At 34.6% G+C, this 22251-nt stretch overlaps 1 protein-coding gene across 2 annotated transcripts in view; it reads right to left on the reverse strand.

The window, feature by feature from the left end:
- CDH18 (cadherin 18) overlaps window positions 1-22251 on the reverse strand; it is a 504214-nt gene that overhangs the window by 225114 nt on the left and 256849 nt on the right. For both annotated transcript variants that reach the window (XM_073802032.1, XM_073802033.1), the window contains exon 4: window positions 10504-10623. In XM_073802032.1, coding sequence (XP_073658133.1) covers window positions 10504-10623 — 120 coding nt within the window. The remainder of the gene's footprint in view (window positions 1-10503; window positions 10624-22251) is intronic.

A 22251-nucleotide genomic window follows, 5' to 3' on the forward strand; every position in this document is an offset into this window, starting at 1 on the left:
ATGGAGAAAATACAAGAAATGCTTAACAAGGACCTAGAAGAACTAAAGAGCAAACAATGATGAATGGCACAATAAATGAAATTAAAATTTCTCTAGAAGGAATAATTGAGGCAGAAAAACAGATAAGTGACCTGGAAGACAAAATAGTGGAAATAACAGCCTAAGAGCGGAATAAAGAAAAAAAGAATGAAAAGAATTGAGGACAGTCTCAGAGACCCCTGGGACAATGTTAAATGCACCAACATTCGAATTATAGGGGTCTCAGAAAAAAATAGAAAAAGAAAGGAACTGAGAAAATATTTGAAGAGATTATAGTTGAAAACTTCCCAAACATAGGAAATAGTCAGTCAACTCCAGGAAGCACAGAGCGTCCCATACAGAATAAATCCAAGGAGAAACATACTGAGACACATATTAATCAAACTATCAAAAATTAAATACAAAGAAAAAATATTAAAAGCAGCAAGGGAAAAGCAACAAATAATATACAAGGGAATCCTCATAAGGTTAACAGCTGATCTTTCAGCAGAAACTCTGCAAGCCAGAAGGGAGTGGGAGGACATATTTAAAGTGATGAAAGGGAAAAACGTACAACCAAGATTACTCTACCCAACAAGGATCTCATTCAGATTCGACAGAGAAATTAAAACCTTTACAGACAAGCAAAAGTTAAGAGAATTCAGCACCACCAAACCAGCTTTACAACAAATGATAAAGGAACTTCTCTAGGTAGGAAACACAAAAGAAGGAAAAGACCTACAATAACAAACGCAAAACAATTAAGAAAATGGTAATAGGAACATACTTATCGATAATTACATTAAATGTAAATGGATTAAATGCTCCAACCAAAAGACAAACACTGGCTGAATGGATACAAAAACAAAAACAAAACATGTATATATGCTGTCTACAAAAGACTCACTTCAGACATAGGGGCAGACTGAAAGTGAGGAGATGGAAAAAAGATATTCCATGCAAACGGAAATCAAAAGTAACAATTCTCATATCACACAAAATAGACTTTAAAATAAAGATTATTACAAGAGACAAAGAAGGACATTACATAATGATCAAGGGGTCATTCCAAGAAGATATAACAATTGTAAATATTTGTTTACAATTACAATGCACCCAACATAGAAGCACTTCAATACATAAGACAAATACTAACAGCTATAAAAGGGGAAATTGACAGTAACACAGGGGACTTTAACACTCCACTTTCACCAACGGACAGATCATCCAAAATGAAAATAAATAAGGAAACATAGGCTTTAAATGACACATTAAACAAGATGGATTTAACTGACATTTATAGGAGATTCCATATAAAAACAACACAATACACTTTCTTCTCAAATGCTCATGGAACATTCTCCAGGATAGATCATATCTTGGGTCACAAATCAAGCCTTGGTAAATTTAAGAAAATTGAAATTGCATCGAGTATCTTTCCTGACCACAACACTATGAGACCAGATAGCAATTACAGGAAAAAACAATGTAAAACATAGAAACACATGGAGGCTAAACAATACGCTACTAAATAACCAAGGGATCATGAAGAAATCAAAGAGGAAATCAATGAACACCTAGAAACAAATGACAAAGAAAACACGAAGACCCAAAACATATGGGATGTAGCAAAAGCAGTTCTAAGAGGAAAGTTTAGAGCAATACAATCCTACCTCAAGAAACAAGAAACACCTCAAATAAACAACCTAACCTTACATCTAAAGCAATTAGAGGAAGAAGAAGAACAACAACAACAAAAAAAAACAAAGTTAGCAGAAGGAAAGAAATCATAAAGATCAGATCAGAGATAAATGAAAAAGAATGGAAGGAAATGACAGCAAAGATCAACAAAACTAAAAGCTGGTTCTTTGGGAAGATCAACAAAATTGATAAACCATTAGCCAGACCCATCAAGAAAAGAAGGGAGAAGACTTAAATCAACAGAATTAGAAATGAAAAAGAAGTAACAACTGACACTGCAGAAATCTAACGGATCATGATAGATTACTAGATGCAACTACATGCCAATACAATGGATAACCTGGTTGAAATGGACAAATTCTTAGAAAAGTAGAACCTTCTAAAACTGAACCAGGAGGAAATAGAAAATATGAACAGACAAATCACAAGCACTGATAATAAGACTGTGATTAAAAATCTTCAAACAAACAAAAGCCCAGGGCAAGATGCCTTCACAGGTGAATTCTATCAAACATTTAGAGAAGAGCTTACACCTACCCTTCTCAAACTCTTCGAAAATATAGCAGAGGGAGAGACACTCCCAAACTCATTCTACCATGCCACCATCACGCTGATGCCAAAACCAGGCAAAGATGCCACAAAAAAAGAAAACTACACACCAATATCACTAATGAACATAGATGTAAAAATCATCAACAAAATACTAGGAAACAGAATCCAACAGCACATTAAACGGATCATACACCATGATCAAGTGGGGTTTATCCCAGGAATGCAAGGACTCTTCAATATATGCAAATCAAAATCAATCAATGTAATACACCATATTAACAAAATGAAGGACAATACCACATGATAATCTCAACAGATACATAAAAAACTTTTGACAAAATTAAACACCCATTTATGATGAAAACTCTCCAGAAAGTAGGGATAGAAGGAAATTACCTCAACATAATAAAGGCCTTTATGACAAACCCACAGCCAACATCATTCTCAATGGTGAAAAGCTGAAACCATTTCCACTAAGATCAGGAAGAAGACAGGTTTGCCCATTCTCACCACTATTATTCAACACAGTTTTGGAAGTGTTAGCCATGGCAATCAGAGAAGAAAAGGAAATAAAAGGAATCTAAATCAGAAAAGAAGAAGTAAAAATGACACTGTTTGCAGATGATATGATACTATACATAAAGATTCCTAAAGATGCTACCAGAAAACTACTAGAGCTAATCAATGAATTTGGTAAAGTAGCAGGATACAAAATTAATGCACAAAAATCTCTAGCATTCATATACACTAATGATGAAAAATCTGAAAGTGAAATTAAGAAAACACTCCCATTTACCACTGCAACAAAAAGAATAAAATACCTAGGAATAAACCTACCTAAGGACACAAAAGACCCGTATGCAGAAAATTATAAAAACCCTAGAGAGACATACCATATTCATGGATGGGAAGAATCAACATTGTGAAAATGACTATACTACCCAAAGCAATCTACAGATTCAGTAGATTCCTATCAAACTACCACTGGCATTTTTCACAGAACTAGAACTAAAAATTTTATAGTTTGTATGGAAACAGAAAAGACCCTGAATGGTTAAAGCAATATTGAGAAAGAAAAACTGAGCTGGAAGAATCAGGCTCCCTGACTTCAGACTATACTACAAAGCTACAGTAATCAACACAGTATGGTTCTGGCACCAAAACAGAAATACAGATCAATGGAACAGGATAGAAAGCCCAGAGATAAACCCACACATATATGGTCACCTTATCTTTGATAAAGGAGGCAAGAATATACAGTGGAGAAAAGACAGCCTCTTCAATAAGTAGTGCTGGGAAAATTGGACAGTTACATGTAAAATAATGACGTTAGAACACTCCTTAACACCATACACAAAAATAAACTCAAAATGGATTAAAGACCTAAATGTAAGGCCAGACACTATAAAACTCTTAGAGGAAAACATAGGCAGAACACTCTATGACATAAATCACAGCAAGATCTTTTTTGACCCACCTCCTAGAGAAAAGGATATAAAAACAAAAATAAACAGATGGGACCTAATGAAACTTAAAAACTTTTGCACAGCCAAGGAAACCATAAACAAGATGAAAAGACAAACCTCAGAATGGGAGAAAATAGTTGCAAATGAAGCAACTGACAAAGGATTAATCTCCAAAATATACAAGCAGCTCATGCAGCTCAATATCAAAAAAATCAAACAACCCAATCCAAATATGGGCAGAAGACCTAAATAGATACTTCTCCAAAGAAGATATACACATTGCCAACAAACACATGAAAGGATGCTCAACATCACTAATCATTAGTGAAATGCAAATCAAAACCACAATAAGGTATCTTCTCACACTGGTCAGAATACCCATCATCAAAAAATCTACAAACAATAAAAGCTGGAGAGGATGTGGACATAAGGAAACCCTCTTGCACTGTTGGTGGGAATGTAAATTGATATAGCCACTATGGAGAACAGTACGGAGGTCACTTAAAACACTAAAAATAGAACTACCATATGACCCAGCAATCCCACTACTGGGCATATACCCGGAGAAAACCATAATTCAAAAATAAATATGTACCACGATATTCACTGCAACACTATTTACAATAGCTGGGACATGGAAGCAACCTAAGTGTCCATCGACAGATGAATGGATAAAGAAGATGAGGCACATGTATACAATGGAATATTACTCAGCCATAAAAAGAAATGAAATTGAGTTATGTGTAGTAAGGTGGATGGACCTAGAGTCTGTCATACAGAGTAAAGTAAGTCAGAAAGAGAGAAACAAATACTGTATGCTAACACATATATAAGAATCTAAAAAAAAAAATGCTTCTGATGAACCTAGGGGCAGGACAGGTATAAAGATGCAGACGTAGAGACTGAACTTGAGGATATGGGGAGGGGGAAGGGTAAGCTGGGCCGAAGTGAGAGAGTAGCATTGACATATATGCACCAAAAAATGTAAAATCGCTAGTGGGAAGCAGCTGCATAGCACAGGGATGTCAGTTTGGTGCTTTGTGACCACCTAGTGGGGTAGGATAGGGAAGGTGGGAAGGAGGATCAACAGGGAACGGATATGGGGATATATGTATACACATAGCAGATTCACAGCAGAAACTAACACAACATTATAAATCAGTTATACTCCAAGAAAGATGTTAAAAAGAAAAAGACTAGATTAATCATTTCAGTGGAGAATTAAAAGTGATAAAAAAGGCAATTTTAAAACTAAATAAAGGCTTCCCTGGTGGTGCAGTGGTTGAGAGTCCACTTGCCGATGCAGGGGACACAGGTTAGTGCCCTGGTCCGGGAGGATCCCACGTGCCACAGAGCCGCTGGGCCCGTGAGCCATGGCCGCTGGGCCTGCACGTCTGGAGCCTGTGCTCTGCAGTGGGAGAGGCCATGGCAGTGAGAGGCCCGCGTACCACAAAAAAAAAAAAAAAAAAAAACTAAATAAAAAAATTACAATAAGCAAGAAAAAATACTTATAAAGACAACTTTCTTTGTAATTTCAGAAAAGGAATTTACATAAGATTTAATAGTGGAACTCATTTTTTAAAATTTTGTTTGGTTATTTGGACTAAAAAAATTCTTCCAAATGAAATTTTTTTTTTTTAATTTAGATGGACTCTTTCAAACTCATCATGGTGAACTATATAGTAATTTTGAAAATTCTTGTCAATGTTAAAGGAAAGATAGCAAAATGAGAGAACCTTACTGAGTACCTATGTTTTTCCAGTGACTGGATAAAGTAACAACATTGCATTACCCTCCTCACTGGAATCGACATTTTCATTATAAATATACATACAAGAAAACTAGAACATAAAATTTAAGTAGCTTGATAAATTTACTATGGTACTAAGTACATCCTAAGATTTGACCATGAAGTATTCCCAAGTCATTTTGGAATAACCCTTGGTATTTTAGAAAAATAATAAATATGAATTACTTCACTATACTAATTAAACTATAACATGACTAAATATTTGTTTTCATAGGAAGGTCAAATAAGTATTCTTTATTATATTTACAATAATGCCTTTTAAAAATAAGTAGTAATATTATTTGTGCCTTTAGAACCAATAGGCATCACTAGGTGTAGTGCATTTTATTTGATGTCAACTGCCCTGTTCCCTGTGGAATGCATGTCATTAATGCAGAAAGGTTTGACAGACAAGAGATTTGAAACCCAATGTCTACCCTTTTTTAACATCATGTCACAGAAACATTCAAGTACTAAAGTGAACTAGAAGTGTTGAAAAAAATCTGGTATATTCTTTGTATCAATATATAATTAAAAGGTAGCCTTTCTAGTCTTACTATTCTTATGTATCTGAAAATTAAATGTAGAATTTATCAACAGAAATGTTTTAAGCTACTATATTTTCTAATTAAATAAGTAAAAATTAATAAAGATTGTATGAAAAATGATTCACAATTTAAAATATAAGTGCATCTATATTAAACTGAATAAATGTGTCAGTAGTCTTTATTAGGTGTGTGGCAGAAAGCCACTATTAGTGCCATTTATACAGAATCCAACATTGACTTTCACTGATTTATGTTTCATATTAATTATGGTCAAAAGAGCTGGTATTCACCTCTGCTAGCACTGTAAACAGTTGTAAATAAAGAATAAATAGGATTTTGTAAACCTGTGTACCCTTGTTTTCTCTGACATCAGGTTTTAATCCAGGTTTTCATGTTTCCTGAATTGACCATAAAGAAGATTCAACACATTTCCGTGTGAAATAGGTACAGGCATACTTTAACATATATGTACCAGCTAAAATAACAAGAAGTAATTCATAAGTTGTGGACTATAAAACAGCTAGTGGAGAAAATCATCAAGTGGCTATAAATACCACGACCATTAAAAGATATGCATTCTCATTTAAAAACCTCATACCTGCCTTTTGTGAATCCTCCATTCTAAGACCCTGGAAAGAAACATGGTAGGTTTCTGGTTTTCTCTTCGACCTAAGTCAAGGGAAGTAGTTATTTTATAGCAACTCAATCATCAAGCTTCTATTATCACCTCCTGACCTAAATTTTGTAGTTTCTAAAGAAACAAAGAGTTCTTATACACATAAATTTATTTTTAAAGCAGTTGACAGTGTATTAACTGGAGTACGATTGAGATTTGAGTTGTGTTAATAAACAACCATAAGCTCAGATTTCTCTTCACTTCAGTTCTCTGACCACTTCATATGGCTTTCTTACTCAGCTGCCTTCCTCAAAATAACTTGCTTAGGGTCAGTAGTTTGCATGAACATTAAAATGGTTCCTCCATATAATAACTCTAAAAGTGTTTTCTTGCTGAATTAAAATGAATATATTTAAGTAGAATTATCCTCATAAAGCCTACATTAACACTATTTCTACATGAGTCTGGCTGGAAATATTATATGTCTTTTACAATTCATTGTCCTCTCAGTTATTTTTTCATAGCCTTCTGTATCTTTCAAATAGTAGTTAATGTTAAATCACTCATTAATGGGTATTCCTCTTTTGTTGTTATACATTAAGCAAACATCATGAAATAGTTTCTGCAACAAAACTTATTTGAAACAATAAATTATTCACAAGATTTATGTTTCATCATATTGATTAATGGAATTCCAGTAGAAAACAATACATACCTTATTAAACAAATTGTGTATAGTATAGTGACTCAAGAGCCACAAAATTATTTTCTCTGGATACAGTAATTCATACATAGTTAATATAATAGGAAGCAAAGCCTCATTGGCAGCTTGTCATTGGAAAATTAGGTTAAGTACCAAGATGTACCTTTTAACATGATGGACACAAGGCAATCCAAAGTCCTGATCTTAACCATAATCACTCACAACTCTATTTGGGCACAGAAGTTCTGATTTATTATAATTTGTCTTCATCGAAAGTACTAATTGGAAACGTTATCATATAGTCATGTTAAATGAAAGGATAGAATTAAAGTATTACTATTAAAATGTACATTTTTAAGTAACTACTATCCCAACATTTATTATATAACATCTCATCTATAGCAACTGATTCCTTAGTTCTAAGTATGTTTGTATTTTATTCCAGTTATTTAAGGCACAATTTTCACTAAATTCATTAGTTCTAAGGATGTTTAATTGCATTGTAAGAGGTCTTTTAAGCTTAAATTACCAAAAAAGTCTTAGCTTTGAAGAGAATACTCAGCATTTTGTTTTCTAATCGCTCTTAGCACTTTCTACAGACAGCAGGCTAAGAGATTTGCATATTTAAACAATCTTTGTAGTAGAGCATATATCCGTAGACTCCCATGATGCTTCAGACAATACAATATTGAAATTAAAACATATCAACATAGAGGCATACACTTCATTCAATAAATAATTTTGCTTAAAGAAAGGAAGAAAAAATTGTAGGAGCAAAGATCATTTCAATAGAGCAGTACCTGAATAGCAGCCTATTTATATTTAAGATAATTATTTTTGTTTCCTGAAGTACTTAATTAACCCATAATAAATATGTACAACCAAATGCAATTTTTATTTGAATATTGCGTTTGATGTATTTGCTTCACTAAAACACAAGCTACAGCAGAGTCTAACACTAGTCAAATCTTGTCCTCAGTGGCCTTTCTTTGTCCAAAGTAAATATGCATGCACACACACACACACATCTACCTGCATGTGCTCACACCAACACATGCAAACACTCAGACAGATAACTCAAACATACACTAACACAGAGAATTTGGTATTTGGTACTAAAAAGATCAAGAAGTGTGTGGAAAGTTTTAAAATCCATATAAGATGTCTATACCCTAGCCATGTTCTATTAAGTAAATATAATATTTATGTATAAATAAAAATTTGGCTTTCTATAAGGACAGTTGAGTAAATCGAGGTATGTGTGCATGTGTGTGCATGCATGAACATGTGTTTGTGCAATCCTAAAACAAGGTAACTGGAACGGTCTCCTCATTTCTTTCCTTCAGGAAGATGCATATTTAAAGTGAGAAATACACATCTTTCTTATATAAAAGAACCATGGTTATTGGGAAAGTACCACAAAATGAGCAATGCTATTGTCAAATAATGATTTGGCTTAAGATTTTGTATCACTACAATGGCTACCATATTACAATATGTAAGTGCATTAAATCAACATTTTGTACCCCTTAAATTTACAGTGTTATATGTCAAATACACCTCAATAAAAAATATTTTCAATTAATTTAAAAGTCTCTTACCAGAACAACATGCATGTACATATATATATGTATATATATATATATGTATATGCATATACATACACGTATATATGTATATATGTGTATATATATACATATATAGAGAGAGATATATAATTTTTGTCCCAGAATTTTGATTATTCGGTTAATAAACAACTTTATTTCTAACTATTCAGTAATAGCTTAGTACTACAAAAACTTATATATCTCGTATTCACTTTAGGTCACATTATGTTACTTATTTTTATTATCTCCCAATTCTTATTTTTTATTTCACTTAATTAAATATTATAATTAATTTTATAATTGTAATGCATATAATATGTGGATATATATGTGTATATTCTTCATTTACATATCTATATCTATACACCTTTTTCATTCTTTTCTTCTTAAATTATAGAAATTTAAGGGGTTAAGCAGTATGTCTGAGATCTCTTCCTGCCCAGTGTACTTTGTGTTGGAGTGCACCAGGGAAAGAGAGAAGGCACCTTCTCGTAAACATGAAAATGACAATCCTCCTAGCAATCTAATGGCATTAACTATTGGAGTATGACTGTCCATAGCATCATTTCAGCTGATGTACCTCACTGCCTGAGACAATGGTTAATAAACTGTAATCTGTAGACTTACTGAGCAGGGTTCCCTGAAAAATTGTTGTAAGCTATATAACAATATGAGGATAAGGGGATATTTATGACCAAATATGACTCTTTTGTGTTAGTTATGTGGCAGTGCCCTTTACTTGAAGATCTCACATGTTAACTTGATTCAGAATTCATCTCACATGACCAGAAAGGACCCAGGAAGCTTCTGGAATATCCTGAACCTCTCTCTGCTCCATCTGTGTCTCCTGATTATGTACGTTCTTGAAACTGTTTATTAAACTTGAAACACTTCATACTGAACATTTAGCTACATTAAAAATGGGTTTATATTTAGCTTTAGCCGAGTTTCTATTTACAAATTGTTTGTCAATAAGGCCATGAGTTTTTGTGGTTTTTAGACTATGCTGCTATAACATAGCCCTAAAATGAATTTTTGAGTATCCTTCATTTTCATTTTGACATCACATAATATAACATGATATGATTATTTTGGCTACAGAAAAGAGAAGAGGTGAAGCAGAATTCACATTTTTCCTTAACAAATGCTTGTATGTGTTTGGCTTTATTCTCAGTTAATTTGTTTTACGTAACACAATACTTGAGGGCTGAAGCGTTATGTAACCTCTGTTTTAAATAGACAGCATTTATTTAAATGTCACAGAAATATGCAAATGTAAGAAGCATTTTACTTGTATGGATATAAATGATGGATAATCAAATATTAAGGAGAGCAGTTAATTTATCTTCAATTATGCAATCACATTGTTTTAGAAAAAGTGAGGGCATTTTTTAATGTGCTAAAATAACAATGTCTAATGTAGAAAAGTACATAGACATGAAAATATTGCTTTCTTTTATTGTAGCATGCATCTGCACACAAATTATCCTTAAAAACACTAACCTGTTTTAGGGTCTACAGAGAAGTAGGGCTGTCCCTGGAGAATGCTGTAAACCACCCGAGCACTGTTTCCATAGGTAGGGTCATCTGCATCAGTGGCTGTCACCTGTAGAACAGAGGTACCTGTGCATTCAGGAAAACAAATTTTAGTGTGTGATGGCATTAAACACATGATTAATTTGTACACAGAAAAAGGTAATGCTGAAATACTTATGGAGAGTGATAATTTCTTGTATTTCTTAGATTTATCTCTCAAACACGGTCCCTGCTTTCTTTCCGTGCCACTAACTGTCCCAAATGAGAGCCCAGAATGGAGTGTTTGGTTTAAGATAGTTTAATGTGATTCTTTATATGCTGATACCATTATAAAGGGTCTCTTTTAACCCTCACATAATCAGCGTCGGGTTGGGTCAATGCTCAAGAATCAAATAGGTGTTAACTGGGGATAAAAATCAAAAGTATTTTGAGAGTGTACAGTTGACTATTGAACAATGCTGGGGGTACTGACAAATTTCAGTTTTTAATTTTAGTAGTTAAGTCTATGATTTAGGTCTTACACACCTACTAAGGGTCTAATATCTACTTAACTACAAAGTTTTTACTTCTATGTTGGAATTCAGACACAACTTTAAGCAAAACTTTTTCTGTACCTTCAAAGGATCCTAGAAAAGTTAATAGACTTAGTATGCCAAGTTCATTTGACAATCCTTATTAGTAGAACATAAATGTACAGTTGGCTCTCCATATATATGGTTCCACATCCACAAATGCGGCCAACTGTTGATTGTGTACTATGTTATGATCTGCTGTGGTTGAATTTCTGTATATGGAACCCACGGATATGGATATGGAGGGCCAGCTACGGGACTTGAGTACCTGCAGGTTCTGGTGTCCACGGGGGTCCTGGAACCAATTGCCTGCAGATACTGAGGGATGACTGTATAAAGATTTTTAATAAAATGCCATGATTTTGGCCTCTAAATAGTATTTTTACATTGATCTGCTAAGCAAAAATATAACTAGTAATTATGTACACTTAGAAGAAAAGGATTGTGTTATACCTAAGAGAAATTTCTAATTGTGGATAATAAAACATAATGGTGACACCAAATTCTGGCAGGAAATTAGGCCTCTCATACACTGCTGGTGGAAATGTAAGTTTAGAAAATTCTTAAATAAACAAACGTACATTTACCATACAATCCAGCAAATTGTACTCTTGGGCATTTATGCTAAAGTAATAAAAATATACGTTCACATAAAAGCCTATTTACAAATATTCACAGCAACATTATTCTTAGTAGCACCAAACTAGAAGAAGCCCAGATATCCTTCAATGGGAAAATGGTTAAACAAACCATGGTACAGTATTACTATGGAATACTACTTAGCAATAAAAATGAACAGAATATTAATATAGGCACTAACTTGGATAAATCTTCAGGGAATCATACCCAGGAGGGGAAAAGACAATCCTCAAAGGCTATATACTATATGATTCCACTTATTTAACATTCTTGAAGTGATGTAATTTTAGAAGTGGATGACAGATTAGTAGTTGCCAGAGTCTGGGAAAGAAGGAGTGGAAAGGGGTGGGTTTGGTCATAAAAAGGCAACATGAGAGATAATGATGGTGCTGGAATTGTTCAGTATTTTGATTATGGATACGTGCGAACTAAACACATACATACACTCACAAGTAAAACTAGGGAAATCTAAATAAAATTGGTAAATAATTTCAATAGCCTGGTTATGATATTGTTTTATATTGGATATTTTGCAGGATGTTAGCAAGGGGTAAAATTGGGTAAAGGGTACAAGAAATCTATATCGTTTCTCATGAATGCATGTGAATCTATGATGACCTCAAATTTTAAAGTTTAAAATGTATATCTTATTGCTTCACTGTTAGTCCATTCTTAGACAGCCTTATTTGGGCTTGGATGTGTACCATAATTTTTCTCATTATAGCACTATGATATCTGGCTTGATAAACTTTCCAGAGCTAGTCACATGTAGACTACCTCTTCCATGACTAAGTATAATAATTACTATAGAACATTAAAGACTTCTATGACATCTCAACACCTGTTCCATACCCATATTCATCTCTCCAGCTTGTTCAGAGAATACCAGTAGGTAGATATTTACCCAAAAATGTTGGTTTAGGAGGGAGGCATTTTCATTTGGTACCTCATTGAAGAAACTAAAATCTGTAGTAGGTACCCACATCAGACTCTAAAATGTGTAAAGAAGCCCATACTATGATTAAAATGTTATAAAATTATACCAATCAAATCTTTGATCTTATAGGAAAAATGCTGATCATACCGGGCATACAAGAATTACTAGGATTCAAAAAAAAAAAAACACAGTATAGATAGAAATCAGTAAAATAATGGCCATCTTTTAAGAAACCACAGTTGTAAAATGCTCAGGTTTTAAAACTTGCTGTGGCCTTACAATAGTGATTTAGGTCTAAATAATTTTAATGTCTAATGTCTAATGTAGCCCCACAACAACCATTCCATGAAGAAAACTGGGAAAGGCAAATAGTGCAAGATCACACATCATTTAATGTGACAGGCCGGACCATTACAGGAAAGAAAGAGTGCTCTGCTTGGCTTGAGCTGTCTTTAAAAGCCCAGGCTTGTTAAGTGAAAGCTGTGATGCATGAGTGGAATGACAAATGAAATAAAGAAAAAGGAGAAAAGGAGGAAGAAAAGAAATAAAAGTAGTATGGTGGTTTTGACTAAGTGATGGTTTAAAGTACCGAAAAGAAGTGGGCAGAGCAGAAAAAAGTTCCAGAGGAGAGAAAGAAAATATACTAACTCTCTATCTACTGTGGTCAAAAAGTATGGTCATTATCAATCACAGACACCTCTGTACCATTGGTCTCAAGGGTAGTGGGCAATTATAATTGTGTGTAAAGCAAAGAACAGTAAATTACCTCTATCGCATTTGGTGGCATCTGAAGGTATCAGTCTGCCACTTTGAGTAAACAGATTGCTGGTTGAAGGGAGCATAGGTATATGCACAGCCCAACTCAACCAAAAATCAACCTGCCCCAGAATACAGCAGGAGTGAGTTAAATAGCAGGGGTGGGAAATAAATTGTTCAAAGATTCGTTACCAAGGAGTTCTAAACCAAAAGGAAAACATTATACTTATTTTATTTTCCTGTTTATTTGAAGGTTTGATGGGAACATTTTAAGAACGATTGGTGCTTTTGGAAGTTCTGTTACATTAAGGAAAAAAAGGCTTTTTTTTTCATTAGAAATATATAAATAATAAAAACATAAAATGCCTTAAGGTATGTGTTATGAGTTGGACTGTTTTCCCTCAAAGTTCATATGTTGAATTTCTGAATTCCAGTTCTTTAAGAGGTGATTTTATTAGGAAATAGGGTCATTATAGATGTAATTAATTAAGACGACGTCACACTGCAGTAGTTTGGGCCCCTACCCTAACATGACTGGTGTTCTTATAAAAACAGGAAATTTAGAGGGAGACAGACAGACAGACACACACACACACATACACACACAGGAAGTACATTATGTGAAGATGAAGGCAGAGATCAAGGTGATACCTGCACAAGCCAAGGTAAGTCAAAGACTGCCAGCAAAGCACTAGAAGCTGGATGAGAGGGCTGGAGCAGATGCTTCCCCAGGGCTTGAAGAGGGAACATGGCCCTGCTGATATCTTGACCTCAGGCATCTAGCTTCAGGAACAGTGATACAATAAACTTGTGTTGTTTAAGCTACCCAGTTTGTGGTCCTTTGGTGCAAGCAGCCCTAGCAAACTGATACATTGTGCTACGGCTGCAGTGGAAGGAAGTGACATTTACTCTCAGAATTTATGGTTGTTCTTTGACTCTGGACAAGAGTCTGAAGTTACAAGCCAAGAAAAAGATGATTGATAATATCCTAGACTATTTGATGCCAGAACATCAAAAAGGAGATAAAATCAAAAGCTAATCTCACAAGTAGATAAAATTAAATTAGGTAGGAATTAATGGTATTTGATTTTTTTTCTGAATAGTAGGCATTACTAGTGATCCACCTATTAGCATTCTAAGTAAATTAATTAGTTACATTGGTCATTTTAATAAAGACTTTTTATTCCTGGTTAAAAGTTTAAGTGAAAAAGAAATTATTGGTATGGATATATCTATGTCTGAGAAAAGTATCCCACATTGGACAATTCAATTCCTTTATTCATGCTATGGGCCCTAACTGTGTACATAATAGAAAAGAGAAAATTGTTACCCTCTACAGTGCTAGATTTCCAAAGAAAAATATGTAAAGATACCTAAAAGTCCATGATTCCACTAGAATATTAAAATAAGAATCTAATTTTCTCTGGAAATTATTATATGGATTTGGTCAATAGATATTAAACCAACAGTCCCTTCCCTATATAACTGGCTTCCAATCAAAGAAAACTTTAAAAAGCGCTATATAAGCATTTTTAATTTTTACAACTGTTTTCATTAAAAACAATAACCACAGAAACATTGCATCTTAAAGTTTCATCGGCTATTTACTGTACAATATTTTCACGTTAAATATTTCCTACGGTGCACACTTAGCTAATCCCATGCTAGGGTTTAGAGCCTCTCAGCTGATGTTTGAAACAAATATGAAAAGATTCAAGTACATACAAAAGCTTTCAAGATCTCTTTTGTACAATAAAACGTGTCTTGTTTCCTTTTGGGACTGCCCTGTGTCAGTCTTTCCATGTGGTTTCTTTTTGTACTACTGTTTTATAAACAGCACACATTTTGTAACATTACATATCAATGAGAAACAGAGGGGACATTCCCGAAAGTCTCCAAAGATCAATTTGAAATATTTAATAAGGCATTTTAATACCTAACAAATATTCTCTGAGATTGCAAATCATTATGCATGACTTGTCAGGGTTCACAGCTCTGTTAAAATCTCAAGTGGGGGCTTCCCTGGTGGCGCAGTGGTTGAGAATCTGCCTGCTAATGCAGGGGACATGGGTTCGAGCCCTGGTCTGGGAGGATCCCACGTGCCGCGGAGCAACTAGGCCCGTGAGCCACAATTACTGAGCCCATGCGTCTGGAGCCTGTGCTCCGCAACAAGAGAGGCCACGACAGTGAGAGGCCCGCGTACCACGATGAAGAGTGGCCCCCACTTGCCCCAACTAGAGAAAGCCCTCGCACAGAAACAAAGACCTAACACAGCCATAAATAAATTCATTACTAAACTCCTACCTGCAACATCTTCTAAAAAAAAAAAACAAAAAAACTCAAGTGAATTAACATTGAGCAAGAACTCTAAGTAAAAATAAGCTGGAGATTTATGAAGGCTGAGAGTACCTCTCTGAAGGAATCTCTTAGGGCTTAATTCCCAGAAGATTTTTCCAGAGAGTGTGAAAAAGTAATAGTCATCAAGGTAAAACTTAAATTTCATTCCTCACAGGAGGACTGTAATTTCACCAACAGAGAAATAGCACAGTATTCCAGTCATTGTGTAATTTTATAAAGCCTTGAGTATTCACACAAGAGTCACTGGATTAAAAAAATCCTCTGCAAGTACACTTATGAATCATCTGGGTAACAGAGCAGAATTCACTATTTTAATTGTATATTTTCAATCACAGCTATTGTTAGTTTCTGTGTTCTTTCAATTAGATCCTTTTTTATGGAACTACCAAATGTGAGATTTGACATTACTCAAGTAAACTTCTTATCATATACCATAAATGAAAAAATTAAGGAAAAATTATGTATTTAGTGCCAGTAATGTGGGATCCCTCTGCTATATGTCATTTAATTTAATAATAAGATAAATCCATTGAGAAAATTACACCCAATGCCATTTTACAGATGGGAGCATCGAGGTACATAAAGGTTATATAGTTAACAATTTGAGAAGGCAGAATTCAAGCTGGTCCTCTCTGTTTTGCTGTGACATTCTTTCGCATCTACGCCATTGCAACATTCAGTCATGGTCTGTTGAGTGTTAATAGTTACAAGATCTTCTGCCTTGTTCTTGTCTGTTTCCTTGGTGGTATGTAATGCCTGTCCAGATGCATCTACTTGTAGAGAGGCAGCATTATATTTCACCCCACATACACACCATAGCCAAAGGCCAAGTCAGTAAATATATTTTGTCAACAGAGTCTGTATATAAAATACTTAGGGGGAAGAAATCTCCAAGTACCGACAACAGTGATGTACTCTTCTGTAGCCTTATAGAATGCTCACAATTCTCTTGATTTCTGTACAGAGTAAATGGTTGCAGTAAAAAGTGACTTGACTATCATATCCCCACCAGTCTTACATATCTTCTAAATCCACTTGCATGTTGTCCTCACATTACTTTCCTACTCTGTTCTGATGTTTGTAGGAATCTAGCACCTGTCATTGACATTGATTAGTGTTTCCCATGTCTGTCCACTAAAACCCAGCTCCAGGGGTCAGGTAACACCACCCTCCCAGCCATAAGGATGCTCAATTCCTTCAGTGGTTGCCTCACAGTTCACCATTTGGCTTTTCATTTCTCCTACCATTTTTGTAACTTGTTCCACAGACTCAGTTCCTTCTATTGAACTACATGACGGTGGATTTGATTTTCCTGATTAAGCTCCAATGCATACAGAAGGTATTAACAAGTCTCTCCCCAAGTATCCTTCATATCTTTTCTGGATAATGACTATACTTTACCAAATATAAAGATTAGGTTCTGAACTTGACTCTAATATAGTTACTACTTTCAAATGAGAATCTGGGTGTTCTTTACATTCAATAACTTGAAATTACTTAACATATTGGAATGTGACAAATATATCATTTGGAGAGCTGTCTATTTTATGCAAAATTTTAAAATGAGAATTTCGGGGAGAATGTTTTTAACATGGAGGAAAATTCATACATATATATATACTCTATCTATCAATCTATTTACAGATATAGAGGAATAGTAATTCAATACTTCTTAAAGTATTCCCTAGTTTAGCATGTGTGATAATCAAGTGCACTGCATAATTGCTGATTTTATATCAATTTCTTATCAAAAATTAGAATTTGTATTTATAAGTTGCTTCAATGCTCATGCTTTACAAAGTATTCCATTTAAAAAATAAGTTATTAACAAGTTCAGCATTTTTCTGAATAGCGCACTATTATTTAAACTGAATTTTCATTCAATGATAAAAACAAAAGCAGAAATAAAATCAAAACCAATAAACTATGAAACAATTACTAACAAACAGAATACCAGGGACAGAAATATTTTGTCCTTCTTTGCTCACAAAAGTTGCAATAATTTTTCAGAAGTGTTTAATAAAAGATTATAAAGTATATACTATATATTATATATACATATTTATGTATATATATGTGTACATATCCACTCACATAAACAACTGACATTCAGTCATGAATATCAATCATTGAGGAAATACAATAATTTCAATTTCTTTTTCACCAGTTAGCTGAAAATTTGATTTTTAAATATTTTAATAGCACAGTTTCCATATTTTACAGTAACCAAAAATAAAATGTAACAATACAGATATAAAATTAAAATCCTCTTTATTTCTTAGTCCCATACCTACTCCTACCAGATCTACTATTAAAAGTAGCAACATTTTCTTTGCCCTAATGTTTGTTCTTTCATTTTAATTTAAAATTTTCTGATTGTATCACAATTGAAAATTGTCATTGATCTAATTAAAGATGAAGAATGCACTGCATCTACATTACCTCCCAATATCTCTCCCCCACCATGCAATTTTAATTACTTATTAATTTTAATTATGGTAGCATTACTTTTATTATTATAGATAAAATGTTTAAATCCCTATCTCTTGCTACATTGATTTTAGGCAGCAGATGTTGTGCCTGTAATGATTTCTGAGGAAACATATATAATTCATCACCTTTTCATCTTTGATATTTTTTCAGTTATATATTTGAGGTCATTAGAAACACCTAAATGTCCACGGAGAGATGAATAGATAAGGAAAATGTGATACAGATACAGCTATATTTCAGCCTTAAAATAAGAAGGAAATCCTGTCATTTGCAACAACATGGGTGAACCTGGAGGGCATTATACTAAGGAAAATAAGCGAGACACAGAAAGACAAATACTGCATTATCTTACTTATATGTGGACTCTAAAATATTCGAACTCCTAAAACAGAGAATACAATGGTGGCTGCCAGGGGTAGGGCAGAGAGAGAGAAAATGAGGAGATGTTGGAAAAGGATATAAAGTTTCACTTATGCAAGATGAATGAGTTTTGTAGATTTAATGTACTGCAAAGTGACTATGGTAAACAATACTGTATTGCATACTTGAAATTTGCTAAGAGGGTAGATCTTAAGTCTTCTCACTACATACACACACACATTAAAAAAAGGAAGGAAAAAAGAAAATGGTAACTACGTGAGGTGATAGATATGTTAATAAGCTTGACCATAGTGATCACTTGACGATGTACACATACATCAAAACATCAAGTTGTACACCTTACATATATGCAATTCCTATTTGTCAATTATACCTCAATAAAGCAGAAAACATAAAATTTTAAATAGAAATTTAAAAAATGGATTTGATGTTTCCCCTGTTAAGTTGGAGTGCTACATCTTAATAAGTGTGGCAGAATGGGTTCATACATTGCCAGGCAGATCAAGGACTCTTGTGTCCCCAGAGGGAGGAGTCGTTTGCATCAGAAGCAAGGACTTTGTGATATTCACCTACTGGTAAGAGCTCTTTGATTCTTTTTTGTTCCCCTCTTATGTGAGTTTTCTGGTTTACTGGAAGCTATTTTCTGCTTCATCCTTATGTCCCAATAGCCCTATGTGAGCCATCCTTAGGAAAATCAAACCAAACCAAACCAAACCAAAATCAAAGGCTTTAAGGGTATAATAAAAACACATTTTCTTTGTATGTACAGAATAGGTTGAAAAAATTCTGCCTTGCTTTGAAATCTTTAATAAGTTGCCCAAGTGACTTCCTCTGTTTTTTTGTATTTACAGCGGATTTGGGGGCAGAACAGTTTTCACCTTTAGTGTAAATTTGATCTGTCTCTTTTACCCCATTAATTAATTTTTAGTGTTTTCAATGCTCTGGAATTTTTGGAATCTCTGGATTTATCCACTGTTGGCACCCTATCTTGTTATTATGATTTATTTTTGAAATACTTATGTATTTCAAACTACTTTTGGAATATCCTCTCTGAGGTGCCAAGGGGAGAAATATCAGAAAGAGTGGGTTAAATTATGTTGCAGTAACAATCCCTACATTTCAGAGGCATTAAACAATAAAAGTTGATTTCTCACTCACACTGCAAACTATGGTTGGGCTAGTGTTACTTTGCATCAAGTTATCCTCCCTCAGGGGCACTGTCTACTGAACTGCCACCCTCTACAATGTTGCTGTGGAACTTTGTTGAAAATGACTCTTTTGAATTGAAAATACTACACGATGTTTGGGGAAAATGGTCTTTATGATACAGTTACATAAAATATTTTATAATTATAGTTCTTGCTCTTTGGCTCATCTATATACAATGTTTCTTCCTGTTTTCTCTCTTGATGTATACCAAAACTAATTCCTGAGCTCAAATTATTTAAACATATGATCTAGATTATTTAAAATATACAAACATAAATATATCACATGCGTGCTACTTTGGTTCTGTACATACAGGTGTTTGCAAAGCACTCAGGTAAATCAAAGTATAGACCACAGAGTTTTATTGCCTCACTAGGCTGGTTATATTATTATTATTGTATATATGTATATATATATATAATTATACATAATTTTATTATAAAATGTGTATAAGTGTCATTTTGTGTATGTGTGAATATATACACATATATGTATATATGTATATATATATATATATATATATATATGTTTTTAAGGCTGAAAATTAAACCTGGTGGAAGAGGTTTATGAAATGTTGCTTGGAATCACCAAGGTTTCCGTGACTTTGTCAGTAGCTTCTTTAATCACACAGAGTGTAAATTTAGTTACAAAGCAATCCCAAGACTGGTGGTCTTACATCTCTTTGCTGAGAGGACAATACAGAAATACTCCTACTCAAAGCAATCTCTTTTTGTTAATTGTATTTATCTTACAGAATATTTTAAATTAAAGAAGTCAAACATGATCTTAGTAAGAAAAATATACCTCCTGTCTCATTTCCCTTAAGAAAAGCAATCATAGCAGTGTCTTACATGTCTTTTCATAACTCTCTCCACTCATTCAAAGGTCTGTCTTGTAGTCATGTACATACTAAACTGAACTCTACGCAGCTTTTTCTGTAATAACAGAACATGGCATGGAAATGTCCATGCCATCTTGGTAAATATAATTTTCACAGCTACATGATATTCCGTATTGTTTACTGATGTGCACTTAGATTCTTCTAGTTGAGTTTCTTTCTGTTGCTGATAACAACTTACCACAAACAGTTGGGTAAAACAAAAGCCATCACATGTTCTTATTTTTCTGTTTGCTTCTTCCTTGCCATATATACATGCCATGCTGTGATAAACTTCCAAAGCAGTGCCCCCTTCAGGAGGAACACAATTTCCCCAATATTTCATGGCACTTCAGTGTGATACAGCAGTGCAAGATTTACTGAGATCATTTAGTTAGACTTACACTAATGAACACATCAGTGAGACTGGGGAAACATTCCATTGTGACGGCCTTAGTTAAATGGAACCATGGCTTGTATGATTCCTTTGTCAACAATTGTTCAGTGTACTACCAAAAATTCAATACTAATTTTCTTCCATGAAGAAAGTCAATGGCAAAGTCAGATTAGGATTGATTAGCTGAAATTTAATAGTAGATAACTCCAAGTCCAGTTCAAGATAGCAAAGGATGAAAATCCTCAGCTCACCTTCTCCCACGGACACACTAAAACTACAACCACATATAGAACAACTATCTCTGAGAACAACCTGAAGACCAACAGAACAGAATTTCTACAACTAAGGATTTAAGAAAAGGCCACATGGAGACTATAGGAGGGGCAGAGATGCAGTCTTGTGAAACCCATACCCCTGGTGTGACAATCCACAAGTGGGAAGGGTATCACAACTGCAGAGGCCTCCCTGAGGCCTGAGCCCCACACTGTGCTACCCAGCCTAGGAAACCTGCATGGAGAAGACGAGCTCCCATAATGTTTGGATTTGAAAATCAGTGGGGCTTACGTCTAGGAGAGCCAGAGGAAACTGATACATCGCTAACGAAGACCTTACATACAAACTTACTCACCCCAAGTTCTAGTGCAGAGGCAGCAGCTTAAAATGTGCCTGGGTCATGTGAGAAGGAGATTCATTGACTAATTTTAGGACACGGACTGAAGGAGCAGGGAGCAGGTGAAACTTTCTCCAGGGACAGAAGTGTTGGTGGATGCCATTTTTTTTTTCTTTTTTACTCTCCTTTCACCTAGCTGGCCCAGCACTGGTGGGCACCATTTCTGTCACTCTGCATTAACCTAGTTAACACCATGTGCCCTGCCCTGGTGTTCCCCTGAGGACTGGCGCCAGCACCCCTCCAAAGCAGTTCCCACCCTACCTCATCCAGTGCATGTCTCCAGCCACCACCAGAGTCTTTCTAAAGCAGCCCCCTCTCTGAGGTCCAGCCTAGCACACCAGCAGTTGTGGCGGTGCCTCACAGCCAGACGTGTTGGGGCCAGCCCAGTGCATCACCACTCTCGCAGCAGTTGCAGTTACACTTCTA

The sequence above is a fragment of the Tursiops truncatus genome, chromosome 3 (assembly GCF_011762595.2).
Source record: "Tursiops truncatus isolate mTurTru1 chromosome 3, mTurTru1.mat.Y, whole genome shotgun sequence".
NCBI classification, from domain to species: Eukaryota; Metazoa; Chordata; class Mammalia; order Artiodactyla; family Delphinidae; genus Tursiops; species Tursiops truncatus.